The sequence below is a fragment of the Cervus canadensis genome, chromosome 4 (genome assembly GCF_019320065.1).
Source record: "Cervus canadensis isolate Bull #8, Minnesota chromosome 4, ASM1932006v1, whole genome shotgun sequence".
In the NCBI taxonomy this organism is placed as follows: Eukaryota; Metazoa; Chordata; class Mammalia; order Artiodactyla; family Cervidae; genus Cervus; species Cervus canadensis.
In genome coordinates this window covers 53,602,896-53,625,778 of record NC_057389.1, presented here as the reverse complement: position 1 = coordinate 53,625,778, position 22,883 = coordinate 53,602,896, and the positions used below count along the sequence as shown (strand labels likewise).

At 36.9% G+C, this 22,883-nt stretch overlaps 1 protein-coding gene across 2 annotated transcripts; it reads right to left on the bottom strand.

The window, feature by feature from the left end:
- Positions 1-216: 216 nt before the first annotated feature.
- On the bottom strand, positions 217-18,911 carry YIPF5 (Yip1 domain family member 5). 2 transcript variants are annotated; one of them, XM_043465115.1, is made up of 6 exons: positions 18,757-18,911; positions 18,113-18,232; positions 7,872-8,044; positions 6,899-7,044; positions 5,016-5,197; positions 217-3,714 (listed from the first exon to the last, which is right to left on the bottom strand). In XM_043465115.1, the coding sequence occupies exons 2-6, from the start codon at positions 18,220-18,222 to the stop codon at positions 3,552-3,554; spliced, it is 774 nt and encodes a 257-aa protein (XP_043321050.1). In that variant the 5' UTR covers positions 18,223-18,232; positions 18,757-18,911; the 3' UTR covers positions 217-3,551. The 2 variants fall into 2 exon arrangements, with proteins under 2 accessions (XP_043321050.1, XP_043321051.1); XM_043465116.1 differs by lacking the exon at positions 18,757-18,911 and adding an exon at positions 18,532-18,679.
- Positions 18,912-22,883: the final 3,972 nt, after the last annotated feature.

Here is a 22,883-nt window from a genome sequence, read left to right as displayed (position 1 = left end):
ATCTCTAGAAATCAATAATTTAATATCTAATGCTTCATTTTTTACCTATTTCCCAATTACAAAAAGAGTATTCATGAACAAGTACCTTATTGAAATTCAAGTAATAATAATGTATTAAAATTCAGACTTCAATAATTTGGATGGTGGCCAAAGTAGAGTTGATTAAAAGTCAATTATTTCTTCATTGGTGGTGTAAAGTAATAAGAGCCTACATTGTGGAGAAAGTGGTGAGGACAGGCTTTATTTAAGATGTTTGAAAGGAAACACTATATGCTTGACAAGTGAATGACAGATCATACTTATCTATTCATTAAAGTATAGGAACCAATTTTTCCTTATGGTATTTCCAATCAACCTTGATATCTTCTTATTGCCACTCTTTTTCCCAAACCCTAAATACATCCTAAAAAGAAAAAAAGAAACTCATTATTAATTACTATATTTGAAAAGGTACTTATGTTTTTGCCTTGATACTAAATGTTTCATTCTTAAAGTTATTTTGAAATAAGCATATTATTAGATACAAATTGCTTGAGAAATAACTTTAAGCTTTTTTCCCAAATAAATTAAGATTTTTAATAAGTGAGTTCGTTTGGTGACCAGTAATTGGAATCTGACACTACAAAATGAATCAGTGGATACTTGGCAGGATAATTTCATTTGGGGCCACGATTTGGGGAGGAAGTTTGCTCTAGGTAAAGTTTTGAAGGAAGGCCCAATGCTATTCTATTCATGCTATGATCTGTGTACTGAGTTTTTGGAAAACCGTTGGCCCTACTTTATGAAAGGCCAAGCACTGTGTCACTTATATATTTTTCCTCCCACAGGGCAAGTTAAGCAAATTGTCTGAGTCATTACATTAGACCTGCTCTATATGAAAACAGGCAGATCTCAAAATGTTATCATGATGCCCATAATTCTTCATGATTGCATAAGAATATCCTGTAAGATAACATTATAGAGATAACAGTCCTTAGTTTTGAGAATATTTAGTATATTTTATAAGTATATTTTGATATACTTAGTATATCTGAGTTGAGCAATGCCTATTAGAGTTGTAAAATGCCATATGCATAATACTTAGGTCCTATCCAATGATCAGGTCATCAGATATATTTTAAACAATTCTCTTTGACTGGATGGGCAGCATCTGAGGATAGTTAGTATTTAAAGATTTACAGATTTTTTCATTATCTGCCTAACTATATCTGGTGAAAGAATGCCTATCTCTATAAGCTTTGTTATACAGCTCGTGAAACATCCATTGGTAAATGCAGTATTACAGCAAAGTTGTAAAATACACATTTACACTATATGTAAAATCAACTACACGTCCTTGGCATACACATGCTTGCATAAACGACACACTAGCTTGAGTGAGTGAACCTGCAAACTCCACTCCCAGACAGTTTTACTCAGAGACGGTGAACAGGCAAGCTTTTAGTAATGCTGTGAGCATCTCCAGTATTTAAAGGTACAAGCATGTTTTGGCATAAAATGGGTGTAAAAGCAAACCATATGCTCTTCCTGACACTTAACTGAACCAGTAGAAAAAAGTTACCACATAGTATTCTTGAGACACAGTATATTTGTTTTTTAAGTATGCACAAATATGGCTATATATACTGTATTTTTGATTTGAGTTTTACAAAGGGGAAATTTTGGCTACATATGACTCTTCATGTAAACAAGCATATTTGAGAGCTCAACTCTTAACTTATATCAAAGGCAACTCCACTGTATAGCTGTTTTGACAAAATAGCTAGATATAAAATAGCTTTGCAACTGATTATTTTGGGTTAAATAAAAGCCAGCTAACAACAAAAATCTCTACATCACTGATTTAAGGTAAAGGTTATTTTGTTGGAGGTGGAGGCAAAAAATAAGAAAACAATTTGATTCATTTGGGGAGTCTGGCTGAAGATTAATGGTCTTAAGTTTAACCAACAGTGGAAGATTTTAACACCCAGCACATCATCTGCCCTCTTCATTAGGAATAACTTGATACTAACAGAAGGCACCCATGACATTCATCTTAGGAAGAACTGTTTACATTTATAAAATGAATTGAAAAAGGCAAAAAAAAAAAAAAAAAATACTATCCAAGGACTGTAATAGCAATATTCTAAAACAATTTGGTAAGTTTAAAAACCCAGCCAAAACCTAATTATTAGTGAGTGCACTCCTCCAGAAGATTAAATATTAATGAAGAAAAACAAATTCATAATTCGAGAACAGAAATCATGGTCTTCTTATAAGTAGTATGTTTATATTATTTCAATCTTTTATGGTTGAAAACTAGCTCTAAAAAAGAACTGAGAATATGTCAGCTTGGCATTTCTTTTTAGTCTAACAGTCTCTTCTTAAAAGAAAAGAAAAAGAAAAAAAGCAATACTTCCTCCCGGTATGGCACCTTTCTCATAACTGAGCTTTGTCCAAAATCAGAAGCAGTTTCTCTAGAAAAAGCCAATCAGTACACAAGATACAGTATTTCCTTACAGATTTTTTTAAATGCAAGCATGACATTAATGAAATAAGTTTAATACAAGAAAATAATGTTGTAGCTCAAAACAAACTGCTTTTTGTTCAATCTCACTTTTTTTTTTATTCTGTACTAGATGACCACTATTTCTGAAGCTTAGAATAAATTGGGAATACAAGTCAAAATCAGAGCCTAATTAAATAAAAAGGAACACCGAAAATCTTGGTTTTGCAAAAGTAAACTCAACAACACAATTTAAATTAATTGGGAAAATTTTAATCAGTAAGCATCAAACGCACTTTACATTGGGAACTGCAATACTGAAATTGTGACATTTTAAGTATTTTCCTCAAAAATGGTTAGTGATTTTCTTTTTCCTGGGAAACATGGAAATCCAACTATAACATTAATGTGGCCAGTCTAGGTCACTATGTTTTAGTTAATGCTACTATTTAAATAGATATTCCATTCCATGTCTACAATAAGGTAGACTGTGAACTACCTGTATTGCTGAATTTTAGCCAAAATTCCATAAAATAACTCAGAGGAACGTCAAATTTCTGAAGTGCAAACTCATAAAACTTTACATTGGGATCACTTTTCGGCTTCAATTGCATCTGACTTGACAATACAGGCAAGTTTTCTTTCCTAATTCCTTGTGAAAATATTTCTCCAATAAGTCCTGTGTCTTCTCTACTATGGATTGTTTTTAAGATATCATCTCTGTGGTTAGTTTCCCACAGTTGATAAAAATCTATCAAAAACACCATAATATACAATTAGCAAGGGAAAAAGTTGTTTTTCTAAGGCTGCAGGAACAGGAAAGAAATAGCACTTCTTATTTGTATAAGCACAAACACCTTTTAAATCTAGTCATACCGCATAAATCCAATATAGTATTCAAAAGTTCTACAAAAATGAACAAAAGATATTCACTTCCACTGCTCCAAGAGTCAAACATTAGATCTGCATGAGAGTTGCACTGCAGCCGTTTGCTGGTCCGATTAAAGAGTTCAAAGTCCTTTTCATTACTTGGCCCAATGATGTCCACATCCCAGATAAATTCAGTTCAAAAAACGGAAATTAGGGCGAAGACTCCATATAGCAAAGCACAAGGATATGCAACTAGAAGTTGCTGTCCTTCCATGGCTAATGCAGAAATGAAAATTTTGGAAGCAGAGAAACTACACCATCCAATAATCCCAGCAGTAAGGATGATTCCTACCACTCCTCTGTGACAAAGAGAAATGGGGGCAGAGAGAGAAAGCAGAAGGTGAGGCTAGTTATGTAAGAGCACTACCATAACCAATTCTGAAGAGAAGTGTTTAAAAGTTAAATCACATGTAGACGTCCACAGAAATAACCAAGATCTTTCTTCAAATGCTGATATATCTCAGTTAATTCAATTATTTCATGTGATAAAAAGCTTACTCGTAACATATTTTGCTTTTTAATTTACCACAATTTCTCAACCTTGGCAGCACTGACATTTGGCCTGTGTGTACTGCTGTGAGGGTTGTTCTGTCCATCATTAGGACATTCAGCAGTATCCCCGGCCTCTAGCCATAAAATACCCATTGTACCCCTGCCCCTCCAGAGTTCTGACAACTGAAACTGTCTCCAGACATTGCAAAGTGTCCCCTGGTAGCAAAAGTGCCCCTGGCTGGAAAACACTGTTTTACTAGAAACACTGTCTTTAAAATTCAAATATAAACATATCAATTTTAACAAATGAGAAGAGTGAAGCAGTTTCTACAATGAAAATCTGAAGCATTTTCATCCAAAACAGGGACACTGAGGCCATCACCCTTCCAAACCTCTAGTATCAGTTGATACATACTCTTCTCCTATGCTGTCTTTTCCACTCTAGGTATAACAAAGCTCAGTCTTTCCTCATGTCCAGCACTAGCCAGGAGGGAACTGTAACTACTGAGAGAGGACCTGTGCACTGGCCATGAGGAGCAACTTTATGAGCAGTAATATGTACCTCTCTCTTTAACCCTTACTTAAAGTATTATTTTAAAATAACACAACTTTAAAGCTGTGTACAATGATATCTGAGAACACAGTAGGCTAAAAACAGTCTCTTGACATAAAAAATTCCAGTTTTAGTTAAGAAGCTACTAAACAGAGAATATGCGTTTATTATTCATTCACTTAGCATATGCCTGATATAGTTAAGAAATGAGATATAAAAAAAAAATTCAAAGAGAAGGTAAGTATAATTTTAACAACCTGATCTCCTCCATGCAATATTTAAGTTAACAATCACCTCTGTTCAATTTGTTTATGGACACTGCTAAGTTTACCTAAAACTAGTGAAATTCCTTATCATATGGAAAGCAGAGATGGTATAAATGATTTTTAAATTTATTCTCACTTCCATTATTCACCACTGAAAAGTATGTAACACAGTCTTCATTTATAATAGCCACTGTTTACTGAATCAGTGATTTACCTCAAACTGATAGTGAACTAAATTCTATTACACAGAACGGGTCAATCAACTCCCAAAATAAAGATCAGTACTTACTGCAAAGAAAATATCACTGCGAAGCTGGAAAGCAGGATCATAGGTAGAAGACAATATCCAAGGACACTTGCCACACAACCAAATGAAACACCAGTCATACTCATTAAGTTTAATAAACAAAACATTCCTAGGCATCCAATTGCACTGATCCCATATACGTAGCCAAACTGGATTTTGCCAGCCTATGGGTAACAAAAAGATGACATGTTAGAGGCAAAGAAAGTTACTTTGGGCTTCTTTCACCTAAAATGGTACTTATAGAAGATATTTAATTTGTGAGGATTAAAATCCACAGAGGTATCTATTCTTTATATAGGGAAGTAAAACAGTGAGCAGACTGCCTTTTATATCTTTCTAAAGAAGTTTAAAGTACCCACCTCTCAACACACAGATATTCAGGATTTCATTTTCTAGCTACCATTTGAGTTTGGCATAGAATTCAACTAATAAAGATAAAAACCACTGTAGAATCACCTCAAGTCATAGATTTCTAAAAAGAAATCTGGCTGATTTTAAGCACATAAACTACCAAAACAAGATGGAAAGTCATTCAAATATTTGGATAGTAGCTAATATCACTTGAACACACCCAACTCCACCAAAATTGCCCTGAAGCAACTTATTTTCATTGGCAGATGTAGTCATAATAAGTTTAACAGCAGAAATAATTTCATCATTGACTTTATATGGGTGTTAAAGGAATTAGGAGATAGGAAGCCAGGATAAGCAGGGAGCCAGGGTTCTGTGGGGAGGGGAGAAAAGAAAAGTGATTAACTACTGGGCAAGAGGAATAAAATGGAAGATATTTTCTTCTTTCACTATTTTTCCAAATTGTTGGTTGCTTTATACAGTTCTCTGACAAGCAAAAACTTTAAAAATTTTCTGCTCTTACAAAAGACATCACTAAACAATCTTAAGACAATAAACAATAGCTTAATTGGAGTTAGTACTCTTAGTCATGCTACATGAACATTGTATTTAGGTCATGCTATCACTAAAATCAGTCTGCAGAAAAGCCTTTAAAAAGTTCTGGTTTGTCACACATCTGACATATGAAACTCAATTATAAAAATACCTCTACAAATTACATTAATGGAAAACTCTCTGGGATTTTTGTTAGAATCAATACTTATTTGTAAATATTTGATTAAGAGTGTAGAAGTTTAAAAAGTTTTATTAATAATAATAAAATCTGACACTGGGTACAATACATTAAACTTTTCAAAGTGTTCTCATATAACCTGTCTTAATCTCCAAAACAATCCTGTTAGGTGGGAGGCATTATTTATCAGAGGGAAGTGAAGGGTGAAATCAAGAGCAGATTAGAAGCACTGAGTTCATGCCTAGCTTTTCTGGCTAAAAATACCATCTTTAATTCATTATATTGTTTATCTCTTCTAATTCAGAAGAGGACATAAGATAAAATAAAACAAACATGAAAAATTATATTTACAATTTCTCATTTTCAATATGCTTCAATATTCTGAGAGAGAGGAGAGACAGAGACTAAAACTTGTTGTCTTTTAATTTATTAATTCATTAAATAGTAAAATAATATATAAGAAAGACCAGTACTTACGCAACAAACACTACTCAAGGACGACTTAAAAAAAAAAAAGAAATTCTGATGAGCGACTAAAGCCACATGTTATTTATTAACAATTTTCCCTAATAATTGGACCACTTATTGGAACAAGAAACGATTTCTAAATATACCATATTATCAACAGAGAAGTGATGAATATGTATAAACTTAAACAACTCAATACCTTTTAAGACACATCAAAACTTGATGTAAAAGAAGAGTCTTAATAAAGGCTCTTCATGGAATATTTAAATTCCATTCTTTTATCTCACACTGAGAGTTCCAACTAGAATCTTACCAGTAACAATGTAGCTCCAAAAGCAAGGCAGAAAACCATTGGTCCTGCCAAATCAGTCTCATTCATGATGCTGCCATCTGCTACTTTCAAGGGGTGTAAAACTGTCAGTGTTTTTTGCCAGATGTGGTCAAAATTGATACCCAATTCTAAAGAAAAAGAAAATAAGAAAGTCAATTAGGATTTGTGAGATACTTTCAGTTTACCAGAATTTATGTTGTAACAGGGTGAAAGAAAAAATGAAACAACCACTATCAAAAAAGTGATCTAGCAACATCAGATGATATTATTTTAGTGAGTCCTCAATCAGTCTTTACTGATTACGGTGCTTATTCCACAAATATCAAATCTCTGGTTTGGTGTTAGAAAAAGGTAAGGACATAATGAATCAGACACTCTGAGCTATGACTTTATAGCAAAGAATACACAGACAGCATTCATGGTAAGGGGCTCTACACCCAGGGCTTAGAAACACAGGAGGCCCTGCAAAAACATATACAAAAGTATGCCTTCTATGTATATATGTGCATTTTTCTGAGAAGAGTATGCATAGCTTTCACTGGACTTCCAAAGAGTATCTGATCGTCCCCAAAATTTTTAGAACTATTGCCTTTTGGGTTTGGAGATACAATTTGAAAAACACCATTCACTGATGTTATTAGCTCTATGAGTTTGTTTTCATGCAGAACAGTCAATACCATGCTATTTCCTCTCATTTCTTCCACTGACAGAATTTCATCAAGAAAGTAAAGTAAAAGTTACTCTGCTCACATACTGACATACTTTATTATCACTATATAAAGATCTATTAAAAACCTGGTTCTCTGGCTCAGTGTTGTTCAAAATGAGTCACTTAGTAGAAAACATTTTCCTACAACCTTATTCTTTTAAAGATAAGAGGAACTTCTCCAAACAAAGATTTACTTTCACCATCTGGATACTACAGAGTACTATCAAGAGTTGCAACCAACTGTACCTTCTAATAAAGGTGGTTCATCTTCAAAGTTGTTTCCATAGAATGGCTGAGGTGTAGTTGGAGTATATGCCTGAGTTGGCTGGAAAATCTGCCCGGTGTATGGCTGTTGTGGCTGCATCATGTCTGCAGGGACAAACCGGCCTTGGTGCGAGTAGTCATAGCCAGCATACTGTCTAAAAAGCCAAGTAAGGTTACATGCCTCAGAATTATGTCAACACCCAAATCTGATATCCCTGACAGGCAAGAAATATGTCATGCAATTTCCAGAATATCTACTTTCCCAGTTTTTATAAACAGTGGTAGAAATTAACTACTAAGATCAACTTAATTATCTACAATAAGACAGATGGGTCATGGTGGAGAGTTCTGACAAAATGTGGTCCACTGGAGATGGGAATGGCAAACTACTTCAGTATTCTTGCCTTGAGAACCCCATGAACAGTATGAAAAGGCAAAAAGATACAACAATGAAAGATGAACTCCCCAGGTCGGTAGGTGCCCAACATGCTGCTGGAGACGGGGGGAGAAATAACTCCAGAAAGAATGAAGAGATGAAGCCAAAGCAAAAACAACACAGCTGTGGATGTGACTGGTGACGGAAGCAAGTTCAATGCTGTAAAGAGCAACAGTGCATAGGAACCTGGAATGTTAGGTCCATGAATCAGGGCAAAAAGGAGATGGCAAGAGTGAACGTTGACATTTTAGGAATCAGCAAACTAAAATGGACTGGAATCGGTGAACTTAAATCAGATAACAATTTTATCTACTACTGTGGGCAAGAATCCCCTAGAAGAAATGGAGTAGCCATCATAGTCAGCGGCAGAGTCTGAAATGCAGTACTTGGAGGCAGTCTCAAAAACGACAGAATGATCTGTTTGTTCCCAAGACAAACCATTCAATATTGCAGTAATCCAAGTCTATGCCCAGATCAGTAATGCGGAAGAAGCTGAAGTTGAAAGGCTCTATGAAGACCTACAAGACCTTCTAGAACTAACACCCCCAAAAGATGTCCTTTTCATTATAGGGGACTGGAATGCAAAAGTAGGAAGTCAAGAAACACCTGGAGTAACAGGCAAATTTGGCCTTGGAGTACAGAATGAAGCGGGGCAAAGGCTCATAGAGTTTTGCCAAGAGACTGCATTGATCAAGCAAACGCCCTCTTCCAACAACACAAGAGAAGACTCCACACATGGACATCACCAGATGGTCAACACCAAAATCAGACTGATGAGATTCTTTGCAGCCAAAGATGGAGAAGCTCTATACAATCAGCAAAAACAAGACCAGGAGCTGACTGTGGCTCAGATCATGAACTCCTTATTGCCAAATTCAGACTTAAACTGAAGAATGTACAGAAAACCACTAGACCATTCAGGTATCACCTAAATCAAATCCCTTATGACTATACAGTGGAAGTGAGAAATAGCTTTAAAGGACTAGATTTGATGGACAGAGTGCCTGATGAACTATGGATAGAGGTTTGTGACACTGTACAGGAGACAGGGATCAAGACCATCCCCAAGAAAAAGAAATGCAGAAAAGCAAAATGGCTCTCTGAGGAGGCCTTACAAATAGCTGTGAAAAGAGAAGCAAAAAACAAAGGAGAAAATGAAAGATACACCCATTTGAATGCAGAGTTCCAAAGAATAGCAAAGAAAGATAAAACCTTCTTCAATGATCAGTGCAAAGAGATAGAGGAAAACAATAGAATGCAAAAGACTAGAGATCTCATCAAGAAAATTAGAGATACCAAGGGAACATTTCATGCAAAAATGGGCTCAATAAAGGACTGAAAAGGTATGGACCTAACAGAAGCAGAAGATATTAAGAAGAGGTGGCAAGAATACACAGAAGAACTGTACAAAAAAGATCTTCACAACCCAGATGATCATGATGGTGTGATCACTCACCTAGAGCCAGACATCCTGGAATATGAAGTCAAGTGTGCCTTTGGAAGCATCACTATGAACAAAGCTAGTGGAGGTGATGGAATTCCGGTTGAGCTATTTCAAATCCTGAAAGATGATGCTGTGAAAGTGCTGTACTCAATATGCCAGCAAATTGGGAAAACTCAGCAGTGGCCACAGGACTGGAAAAGGTCAGTTTTCATTCCAGTCCCAAAGAAAGGCAATGCCAAAGAATGCTCAAACTACTGCACAATTGCACTCATCTCACACGCTAGTAAAATAATGCTCAAGATTTTCCAGGCCAGGCTTCAACAATATGTGAACCATGAACTTCCAGATGTTCTAGCTGGATTTAGAAAAGGCAGAGGAACAGAGATCAAATTGCCAACATCTGCTGGATCATCAAAAAATCAAGAGAGTTCCAGAAAAACATCTATTTCTGCTTTATTGACTATTCCAAAGGCTTTGACTGTGTGGATCACAACAAACTGGAAAATTCTGAAAGAGATGGGAATACCAGACCACCTGACCTGCCTCTTGAGAAAACTGTATGCAGGTCAAGAAGCAACAGTTAGAACTGGACATGCAACAACAGACTGGTTCCAAATAGGGAAAGGAGTACGTGAAGGCTGTATATTGTCATCCTGCTTATTTAACTTATTTGTAGAGTACATCATGTGAAATGCTGAGCTGGATGAAGCACAAGCTGGAATCAAGATTGCCAGGAGAAATATCAATAACCTCAGATATGCAGATGACACCACCCTAATGGCAGAAACTGAAGAACTAAAGAGCCACTTGATGAAAGTTAAAAGAGGGGAGTGAAAAGGTGGCTTAAAACTCAACATTCAGAAAACTAAGATCATAGCATTCGGTCCCATCACTTCATGGCAAATAGATGGGGAAACAGTGGAAATAGTGGCAGACTTTATTGTTTTTGGCTCCAAAATCACTGCAGATAGTGACTGCAGCCATGAAATAAAAAGACGCTTACTCCCTGGAAGGAAAGTTGTGACCAACCTAGATAGCATCTTAAAAAGCAGAGACATTACTTTGCCAACAAAGGTCGGTCTGGTCAATGCTATGGTATTTCCAGTGGTCTTGTATGGATGTGAGAGTTGGACTGTGAAGAAAGCTGAGCGCCAAAAACTGATGCTTTTGTCTGTTGTGTTGGAGAAGACTCTTGAGAGTCCCTTGGACTGCAAGGAGATCCAACCGGTCCATCCTAAAGGAGATTAGTCCTGGGTGTTCGTTGGAAGGACTGATGTTCAAGCTGAAACTTCCAATATTGTGGCCACCTGATGGAAAGAACTGACTCACTGGAAAAGACCTTGATGCTAGGAAAGATTGAAGGCGGAGGAGAAGGGGACGACTGAGGATGAGATGGTGGGATGGCATCACCGACTCAATGGACATGAGTTTAGGTAAACTCCGGGAGTTGGTGATAGACAGGGAGGCCTGGTGTGCTGCAGTCCATGGGGTCGCAAGAGTCGGACTCTGAGTGACGAACTGAACTGAAGTTGTATTTTATAGAGAAAATTTCCAGATGATGCCAAAAGTCACTTATGCAGCACAGAAACATTTTACAAAATACTAATCTTTTGAGTATCAAGAGATCAATAAATGAAAATATAAATGGTTTGTTTCCCCCTTTTAGCGAGCATACATAAAGAGAGCTGTGAAATATAATGTTTGCCTAAGACTATGAATAAAAACTTAGGATGAAAGACTTTGTACTGCATGCTATATATTTTGCATTGTAAATCAGCTCTCTCCATTGGGTGTAAAATCACTCTTCTGTATTCTCTGGAATGTTATTTTTTTCAAGTGGATAAATGTCTTTAAGAACAATCATCAATTTCAAACAGTGAAAAATAAGAAGCATTTTCTTGTGAAAGCTTTCTGAATATAACAAAACATAATTAACACACCTTGCATTTGAATAGTTCTTTTAATTTTTTAAAGTAAATGTACACTTATTATGTCCTTTGCTATGTACTGTAACAAATCTTACACTTTAGAAGCAGACTTTGCTATGGCTTTTTTAGTGATGAAAACAACTGAAGAATAGTGAAGCGAACAGAAAAATATCGAAGCAATAGCTTTTAATGATCTGTCTCACCATTTTCTGGAAAAATATGACCTATCAATCAGTGGGACCAATCCAATTACACAGTAAGAAATAAAGAAGTAATTATTTTAAAGGTAAGACACTTTAAAAATGAGAACTGAGATGCCTTAGAGATCTTTTAGTCTCTAAGTCTCTTTAAAAATTTATAGTTGCTTTTTCATAAATATAAAAACCTAATGACCTCATTATTACTTGAGATTTTAAAGTTAAATCTAATTTTTAAATTAACTGAATATCTTGATTAAAAGCAAATCAAAGGTGGAATTCCTTGGTGGTACAGTGGATGGGAGGTTCGCCTGCCAATGCAGGGGATACTGGGTTCGATCCCTGGTCTGGGAAGATTGAATGGGCTGAAGAGCAACTAGGCCCACAGGCCTCAACTACTGAGCCCAAGTGTGCCACAACTCCTGAAGCCCGTGTACCTAGAGTCTGTATTCTGCAACCAGAGAAGCCACCACAATGAGAAGTCCGTGCACTGCAACAAAGAGTAACCCCTGCTCACTGCAACTAGTGAAAGCCTACCTGCAACAACGAAGAACCAGTGCAACCAAAAATTAATTAATTAATAAAAAAGTAATTAAAATTTCAGCTACACATAGCTCATATTCTCTTGTCTTATGCTAGTCCAACACATGCTTAAAAATACTATTTATTTTTCTGGGTATAAGATATATTGATAGAATGCACTGCAGCAATATTTTAACGGCAAAAACCAAAAACCGTAAAACAATATAAATATATACCTGTAACTACAGTGTGATATGAACATAAATTACTATCCATTGTTAAACAGAATGAGGCAGTTTTGTAGGTACTCAAAAGAAATGATAATCAAAAACATTTAGTGGAGAAGACAAAAAACTAATATTCAGGAACTTCTCTGGTGGTCCAGGAGTTAAGACTCCAGTGCAGGTTCAAAGCTCTCGTCCTCGTCAGGGAACTAAGAGCTCGCATGCCATGCAGTGTGGCCAAAAAACACATAAATAAAAAAAAAATTTTAAAACAGGAAAAACAACTAATAAGTGGAATAGTATACATCATATGCACCCACTGTGACTATGCTTTTTAGAATATATATGCACATCTAGGTATATGTGTTTTATATACATATACATTATATACACAATTATATAGGTAAAGGAACCCCAAAACAGGTGAAGTAAGACACTTAGTTTTCAGATTATAATCTTTTGTACCTTTAAAAATCCTATATAGTTATTATTTGTTGAAATCCATTAACTCTAAAATGTTATAGCTACTGAAATATCCCAAAACATGTATAATAACTTTTTGAATAGTACTGTGTAAAGTGTTTAATGTGAATTGCCTCACATTATTCTCACTACTCTAGAAGGTTAACTTTATCATCCTCTTCAATACCAAAATGTGAAAACTGATATTTGGGTTAAAATGATTTGTCTACAGTGGTGAAAGGATTCAAAACCAGACTTTCTAATTCTAGTAGCTAACTCTTAATAACAACTGTAATAAAAATCACCTTCAAATCCTATCTGACATCAACATCTGTTATTTTTTTTTTCCTGTATATGCATTTCCCCAGTCATTTTTGTATGCAAATACTTTGATTACTATTTACTTACTTATTTACACACACACACACACACACACAATCCCCATGGAACTAGCTGGCTGAATTAGGATAACTCACATCTTCTAATTTAGAATACACTATAGTACCATCTCTCTAAGGATGTATCATAAATTCACCTTAGAGTTCATGGAACAAGTAGAAAAGCTCCATATGGAGGTTTGTACAATCTGCATAAACAGACTATATTTTATTCTCTTTCTCCAGGGAGAGAAAGAGAATATAAATGTGTATGCAAGAGAAAAAACAAAAAGAATGACATAAACCCATGTTTCTCAAACTCCTTGATCTTAGAACCCATTATACTCTTAAAATTTGTTATTGAGAACTCCTAAAATTTTTTATGTGGGTAATATCTATCAATAATTTTTCATTTTATAAATTAAAACAGAAATGTTTAAAATACTTATAATATATTAAAGTAAGATTAAATCTATCATGTTACCATAAGCTTTTTTTTAAATGAAAAAGCTATTTTTCAAGACAGCTGAAAATTCTTATATCTGCCTCTATATTCATTCTGTTGTGTGATGTACCATTCAGTTGAAGTATCTGAAGAAAATCTACTGTTGCAGACATGTGGTTGGAAAATAGTGTTTTAATAATCTTTCCAGATTATTAATATTCTCTTTGATACATCAAAGCACAGAGCAAAGTGATAGCTTTTTAAACTTAACTTGCAATGTGGCAATTGGAAAGAATGCTAATGACCTGTCTTGTACTTTGGATCCTTTCTTTACTCAGGCATAATTTTGTAACATCATGCATTGGCCATTTAGAAGATATTAATATGAGTTATGCAGATGTTCCAAATATAGACTCACTTAATATGAAATATATGTATATAAATCATATTTGTTAATATTATCACTGATCTCATCAGAATATAATTACCGGGAAGCTGACAAGTTCACAGTGATGGATACAAGTTTTCCAAAGTGTTTATTTTTGCCTGAAAATGTGAATCTGATTATTGGCCACACATACTGTCAACTGCTTTTCTTGAAGTTAACAGGTCACTTCATTCATTTTGAGAAATTATTCAAGTCTGAATAACCATAGTTTGTCTGTCAGATGTTCTTTCCAAAAAAAGGTTTCCATGAAAAAGTGGCTGATTCAGCTTGTGACTCAAATTGCATAGGTGCTTTTCCTAGAGATAATTATTATACTTTAGTATGAAGTAGAAGTGCTTTAGAACTATTTCCCATTTTGTCACATAGAATATTTTAAAAACGTGTATTGTCAAGGGTCAGGATTTAAAACAATAATTCTTATAGCTTCACCAAGGGCATCTTTAAATGAAATGGCTTCACTCACCCCCAACAAGTATGTGATGAAGAATACAATGATTACTAGAACAATTTGATGCCACTGTCTTGATTCATATTTGGGTACCAGCAGTTCTACCAACCACTGCTTTTACATCAGTTCAAATGTCAACACACCCAAAAAGGTATAAAATGTCTCACTGTGTGTGTGTTAACCACTCAGTCATGTCCAACTCTTTATGACCCCATGGACTGTAGTCCTCCAGACTCCTCTGTCCATGGGGATTCTCCAGGCAAGAATACTGAAATGGGTAGCCATTTCTTTCTCCAGAGGATCTTCCCGACCCAGGGATCGAATCTGGGTCTCCGGCATTACAGACAGATCCTTCACCATCTGAGCCACCACAGAAGAGCAAAATGTCTCACTACTATTACAAAAATAGTTTTGATCTTTCAAAACCTCCTGGGAGGATCTCAAGGACACTCTGAGGTCTGTAGACAACACTTTAGAACCACTGATACAGACCCAAAAATTTCATGTAAGGAAGAGAAATAATGCAAGCAAAAAAAAAAAGAGCTTTAAATGTGGCACTATTATTCCTTCATCAGATGAAAGAGAATGCCATGGAATTTTACACTTTCCCTTTTCTGGCAGGATCTGCTTAGGAAAATTCCTGACTTACTCCTACTGATTTTAAACTAAAACATAATATGGCAGACATGACCTTTACAGACTAAATCAACACTTCTACAGCAGGAAAAGTAGCAGATGAAACCAATGCTCTCATAAGCACTCAGTATCAATAACAAAGACAAAGCCTCTTAACATACTGGGTTGACAACTTAAGCTCATCAAAATCCACAGGCAGTCCATAAAGGTATTATCAGTTAAAGCAAGATGAAAAAATACTAGCTTTCAGTACTTGAAAAAATACATAGTTGGTATTTCTATATATTTCATACCCATATTGATAATACAATGTCTAATAAGACATTCATAAAACTCAGCAGACTGAGATCAAAGGTCCTTTTACTTTTTGGGTTTATTTTTTGTTATATGAACATAAAGTACCCATGGTGGAAACTATGCAAAATGTTAAAGCTGACTTCATATGGCAAATGTAGAACTATGAACTAATAATAACCCAAGTCAAACTTGAAGACAATCCAAGTCAGATTATATCTGAACCTGTATTTTCATCAATAGAGAGAGAAAAGTTAGCTGACCTTTGTTACCTAGTTGACATAACAAACAAAATACTATTTGATAAACTGAGATAAACATAAAAATGTCATTAAGGGGCAGATCCAATTGAAGGCACATACAGAAAAGCTCAATTTTTCTTAAAGTTCAGAAACTCAATTATTACTGCTAACACACTAGTCTTATTTTTCTCAGCAACATCAAAAAATTCATATTCATTAATTGGCAGTAACATTTATGTAAGCACCTGGAATAAACTTCTTTACAAGCACTGAAGCAACGCTTACCAGTACATGATTTTTGTTGAAATGGAACTGTGAGGATAGTTAGCAACAGCATATCTAAAACAACTGCTCTATGGTGAACTGTAGTGAGATGCTAAGTGTACAGAGAAGCTAAGTTACACCTTTAAGAGATGCTAACAAGGACAGAAAGAAAGAAACATAAGAAAGGCAGAGATACATTTCCACTTGAAATCTAAGTGGAATAATCCTGTTGAGTCTAAACAATATCATTTGGTTAAAAATACATCCAGGTCCACATACAGAGATAGGTTTTCCAAAGCCCTATTGCAGCACTCCAGCCATTCTTACATTCATCTGCCCTGTCATACACTGAACAATCACAAAAAAATACATATTTAGGTAAATAAATGAATAGAGATTTCTCAACAGATTTTCTCCAATCCTGACCAATTAACTGATAAAAAGAGATAAATCTTCAATGGTATTACGTACTTGAGAATTTAACAGAAAGAAAAAAAGTGATTCAGAGATAAAGATTATTATCTCCATGCTCACTTCCACTGTTCACTGTGTTAAGTTTTAGGGGAAAAGGCTTTACAATGTACCAAAATAAGCAGATTCCAGGTTTCTTTTGTTTTTGCTTTTGTAAAAAGTATAACCTATACAAGACAAGCCACACTGTGTTAATTTCCACACGACCTAATACTAATGCTTCTCTCAGACTAGATACACAGCCTTTCCATGCCCTCGTCCTGGGACAGTCTCCATGGTTTTTAATTCAGGGTCCATATGCACATCAGTTAACACATGAACTGTCTGGATGTTATACACACATTAATACAGATGTCTGACTGCAAACATGTATTTCTCAGAAACAGGCCCCCAGTTTTCTTCAGATTCTCCAAGGGATCCTGGACCGTCTAAAAACGGTTAAGTAACCCTGGTGTAGGAAACTCCTTCACTAAAAGGGAGGCTGAAAAGATTAATCTTAACGATCTAAGAAACTAAGATGGAGAAGGGAATGGCAACTCACTTCAGTGTCCTTGCCGGGGAGGTCCCATGGACAGAAGTGCTTGGTGGGCTAGTGTCCATGGGGCCATAAAGAGTTGGACATGACTGAGAGAATGAACACACACAAGAAACTAAGAATTTGATGTCCTAGAGGGAACTGGTAAAAATCCCTCCTTTTTAAATTTTTTTCCACAAACACCAGAAACTAGGGGAAAAAAATACATTTTGTTGTTGTTGTTTTTTCAACAGTTCAGGACTGGAAGGTTTTGAGTCTCCGACCCCGCACCCCCTCCTTCAATCGGCAACTGGCAAGTTGCACGTACTGACTGACCAAAAGTTTTGGTGTGAGAAGTAATAAAAGTGATTATCAGTTTATATGATTATATGAAAACCACCCGATGAACCACAGCAGGGAGCTGACACTGTTCAACAGAGTCCCTTAGTGCTTGCAGTTAACAATCGATACACTCTGAAAACTGGACTGATTTAACTACTAACGAAGCCGTCAAAAGATTTTAATTTTTAACTACTCTTGTGGTCTAAACAGCCTATCTCTAGGTACTTTACGCTCCTACCCATACCCTAAATGATGTTCAAATACTGTACTAGAAAAAGGTTCCTCAACCATCTATTTTTTCCACTCATGGCACATCTGAATATCTTGCAGAAAATACCGAACTCAAAAAGGACAACGTCGTCCGACCCAAACAAGTGTCAAGATCTCTCCGGAGGCAGGAAGATTCTGAAACGTCACATTCCTGATAAGCAATTTGTTCCCACATTCAGTCTTAGGCAGAACCAAACATTCAGGGTACATGCTTTCACTGTAATCTCGACAAAACAAATGGCCAAAGTTGAAATGTTACTTGCTATAGGGTCCTCCACTTCCTCCATAATCGTAGGACTGCTGTGACTGGTCATCGATGCTGTAACTTGTCTGGTAGAAATCCGTGTTTAAATTATCAAAGCCTGACATTGCAAATGATCTGCAACAGAAAAGAAATGGCAAAGATATCTTATGCCCAACGGCCTCCTGAATTCGACCCTGACACTCTACTTAAGCGAATACCTGCAGAAGGCGGCAAATGATTCTTCTAGATATTAGGGTTGCAGCATTTGGAAGGTGGGTCGCGGGGTGGGGTGTGCTAAAGAAATGTCTCTAAGTCAAGGCCCAGGAAGACACCTCCACTTCGAGGGGCTGATAAGTCCTGGGTAGAGGCGGGGACGCGGGAGGAGGGGTTCTGTGGGGTCTAAAATACCAACAACAGCAAAGATGATTCGTCACCTCGGGATAGGGCTTTACAGCTGAAAACACGACAGCCTCTTTGCAAAGTAAGGCCTGGGCCGGCCAGGAAAGCGCATAGTCTCGCAGGATCCGCGTCAGCAAGGCCCGAAAAGGAGGGAGGGTCGGAGAGAAAGGGCCCAGGCGCGGCGCCAAGAGGCGGCCAGGAGCCGCCGTGCCCAGGTGCGGGGAGAAATCGAACATCATCCCACGGAATTGGGCACTCACCAAACGTGGAAGCAGCGGCGGCGGCGGTAGCTCTGGCAGCCCCCTTAATCCCCCAAACTCAGCTAAGGACCCTGTACCGGGCCGGTTGCTACGTGTCAGAAGGGCAAAGAACTACTTCCGGGGCACGCCCGCTCACGCAGGCGTGTTGGCAGACTTTGGGCTCGGGTTGGAGGGCGGGGGGCGGGGTTGGTGGGGCGGTAAACGCGATGTGGAGCATGCGCGGTATCTGCCAAATAACTCCCGCGGCGGATTTACGGGAAGAGGGGAAAGCTCCTGGCAGCTTGGTTAGCGGTGGAGGCAGAAAGGCGCAGGCGCAGCGATTGTTGCTTACTACTTCAGAATGAGAATTGCTTTGTAGACCTAGTGCCTGGGTGAAGGCGTGGAAGCGCCTTTCAACACAGATACACACACTAACCCCAAATGAGACAAACAAAAATAAAGAAATAAAAAGAAACATATTCCCTGCAAACAAAAATAACTAACAAAAAGACATAAACTATAAAAAGAAAAGGAATATACTCTAGAAAGAGAAGAGCAGCTACCCTTTTGAGATTTTATGCTCCATAAAGAATTTCTGAAATCAATCATGCAATTATGTAATTTATCATGTTTTACAAATAATTTGATAATTGATTGATGTATGTACCATCCGCTCAGTGGTAAAGATTCTGTCTGCCAATGCAGGAGACATAGGAGACCTATGGTACCATCCCTGGGTTGGGAAGATCCCCTGGAGGAGGAAATGGCAATTCAGTCCAATAATCTTGCCTGGAAATTTCCATGGACAGAGGAGCCTGGTGGGCTGCAGTCCAGACTAAGTAAGAACACACACACACACACACACACACACACACACACACACCACCCACCCCCCATCTGCACACACACACACACACACACACACACACACACACACACACACACACACACACACACACACACACACACACACACACACACCACCCACCCCCCATCTGCAGAATTCTAGGTAGAATGACTATAACCCGATTTGTTGGAGACAGCCTCAGTTGTCCCATTCTAACCCTGCTTTTTGTTCCCTTTTCATTTTCAAAAATATTAGTTTGGCTGATAAACTGTATGTTGTACTCTCTTTAAGCTTCACTGCCTAGGAAGCAGTTTCTAGTTACCAACAATGTGCATTAATGTATCACTTCATTTACTTAGTGATCTTACTGAAAAAAATTCCGGTCTGTTTATTCTGATGTTTCCACTTTTTTCCTGTCCAAAAGAGATATTACTGTCAAACTTGAACACAATACAAGAATATGAGATTTAAAAATTACTTGCTTGTGAATGAATTGTTAAAGATGTTACTCAACTTCTGCTTCTGTCCATGAGAGTAATTACTATACTTACTGGATTTTCTTTCTTCTTCAATCCCGGCCACAAATGAGAAGCCAAGCAAGAAAATTGTTATATGATTAAATCTTCCTTATTGTTTGTTTGGTAACCTGCAGAAGCCCCTTGGGGATTCTGAGACTATCAATCAATTTCATAGCTAGTAATGCAGGCTTTTCTTTTTAGAAGTTTTCTTTCTTTCTTTTTTTTTTTTTTGGTGTGCATACCCCACCTAGTGCCACCCCATGATAGTCTCCAGAAAATATATTAAAGGAAACTGGAGTACTTTGTAAACGTGCTGACTTCTGTTAAAGTCATTGAGCCGGCTTCATTATGAGAGAACCTCAACCAGGTCAAGGGATGATGGAACATGAAGGGTTCTGGAGAGGCTGCCCAGTCCTTCCCTGGGACCTAGATGTCAGTCTCTAAACTTGAAACAAATAAGGGAAGAACATTCTAATCGTGAGAAATATCTGTTAATTATATTGACAGTCATGCTAATCTACACACTAACACTTCTACATTCTTATACAACATTCTACATTCTTATACAAGAAAACTCTGCTTTTTCAGAATGGCAGTTAAATTGTGCTTTGCTATCTTGGAGATGCCTTCTTTTCTCTCTCTTTTACAGTAAATATATCATGGGGAATTGTGCCAGGAAATGATGGTTTGAACATGGGTCCTTTCCCCTTGCTTTCAGCTATATCCACGGTCGTCAAGTGAGGTGGGCATTTGACAGCTGTGTGCTTATTATGTCAAGTTCCATAATGAAACCTGATAATTTTGGTAAAAACCAATGTAAGTGCTGAAGCTTTGTTTTCACTATCCATGAATATTAATTATCTAGCTCAAATATGACCATCATATTTCTCCCAAGTTATCCTTTATCCCTTAGAAAAGAGCTTCCTCATCAAATTCTGGACCTGTTATTTCAATTATTTTACCTTTAACAATAAATTATTGTTTATGAAGACATTTGCCTATAACAGCACCGCATGCTTTTGGATAGAACTGATTTGCAAAAGGCAATGAACTTTAACCATAATGTAATAATTATTCTTGGGACTTTGACTTCAATATTATAAGTGCCTAATAGTCCTTTATTTTTTTTAAGTCTTTTAAAGACAATTTTTAAAACAACACTGTAAATATTTCTAATGTAGAGCTCACAAATATCCTCTTAAATAGCATTTCTAATGTTCAATCAGCAGAAATTCCCAACTGGTCCCAGGGACCAGTTTCATGGAAGACATTTTCTCCACAGACCAGCAGTGGAGAGGTTGTTCGTTTTGGAATGATTAAAGCTCGTTACATTTGTTGTGTACTTTATTTGTATTATTATTACATCAGCTCCATCTCAGAGCATCAGGCATTAGATCCCAGAGGTTGGGGACCCCTGGATAGATGTTGTGGTCTGCAATAAGAATTTCACTGATGGTAATAGAAGTTCTGCATCTCAAATACATTAGATGGAAGGGGAAATAATGTTAAAAACAAAACAAAACAGCATTAGAGAACTGGGTTCTAGTGATGGCAGAGCCCCTCATGCCAAAGGTGTATTTGAAAAATGTAATAACCCTTGTGTGTACTTACTGTGTGCTAGGCACTGCTCCAAGCTCTTCACACCTTTGAACTTAATTACTTTCGCTAACAACCTGATAAGGTAAGTACTTTCTGTTTTTTCTTAGTAAAACTGAGAACAGAGAGGTGAAATAATTTGTAGACCTGAGATTTGAACCCAGATGATCTGGATCCCAAGTCCTTGTGCTAAACCACTAGACTGTTTTGTTATTATGTTACATATGTAAATGGGGGAAAGGCAATATTTTTAATGAATATACTACTTTGTCTAATGTGTTGTTATCTATATATGTATACATAATATAAAATCACAATTGGACAGTTGATAATTATATCAGCATCCCCAAATGTGTGTATGTTCAAATTGATTTTCAAAATATTTTTTGTAGTTTTCTTGTTGGTTACGTAACAAATCTCCTAATGTTCAAGTTTACTTATATTAGTCATGTAATTTAGTTAATAATGTATAGTGATAAACGATGCATGTTCTGGAGCCAGACTGCCTGGATTTACATCCTTACTAGCCATGAACCACTCGCCATTTACACTTACTAGCCATGAACCTTCAGTAACTTACTTAAGGGCTTTGGGCCTCATATTTCTCATGTGTAACAGCAGGATAATAAGCGTATTAATCATGTGTGGTTGCTAGGAGGATTGTTATGAGATAATGCATCTAATTATCTATGTCTAGGGCTTCCCAAGTGTCACTAACAGTAAAGAACCCACCTGCCAATGCAAGAGACATAAGAGAGGTGGGTTTGAACCCTGGGTGGGGAAGACCCCCTGGAGGAGGCAATGGCAACCTGCTTCAGTATTCTTGCCTGGAGAATCCCACGGACAGAGGAGCCTGGCGGGCTACAGTCCATAGGGCTGCAAAGAGCTGGACATGGCTGAAGCCAATTAGGACACATGCATCTATGTCTAAGTACTAAGTACTCAATGAATGCACACAGTTATTATCATTGCTAAATCTATATAGCTGCAGAAGCAATAGGATTTTATCAGCAACCAAAATGGACTTTTTAAAAACTATAATGGTAAGGTTTGAACAAACTTTGCATTTCTCTGATCAGCCACATACATTCATTCCAGTGCTTCCCTACAGACTTTGCATTATTTTAAAATTTGTCTTTTCATATTTTGGGGTATATAAAAATATGCTTTCTTCACCTTCTGCCCCA

What these genes read in the sequence shown, in the direction of transcription:
- YIPF5 (XM_043465115.1), bottom strand. Translation starts at nt 18,222, where the DNA reads ATGTCAGGCTTTGATAATTTAAACACGGATTTCTACCAGACAAGTTAC. An exon ending in TTGGAGCTACATTGTTACTG is followed by an intron (nt 5,198 to 6,898) that starts GTAAGATTCTAG and finishes TGTTACCCATAG; the next exon opens with GCTGGCAAAATCCAGTTTGG. An exon ending in GCAGTGATATTTTCTTTGCA is followed by an intron (nt 3,715 to 5,015) that starts GTAAGTACTGAT and finishes TCTTTGTCACAG; the next exon opens with AGGAGTGGTAGGAATCATCC.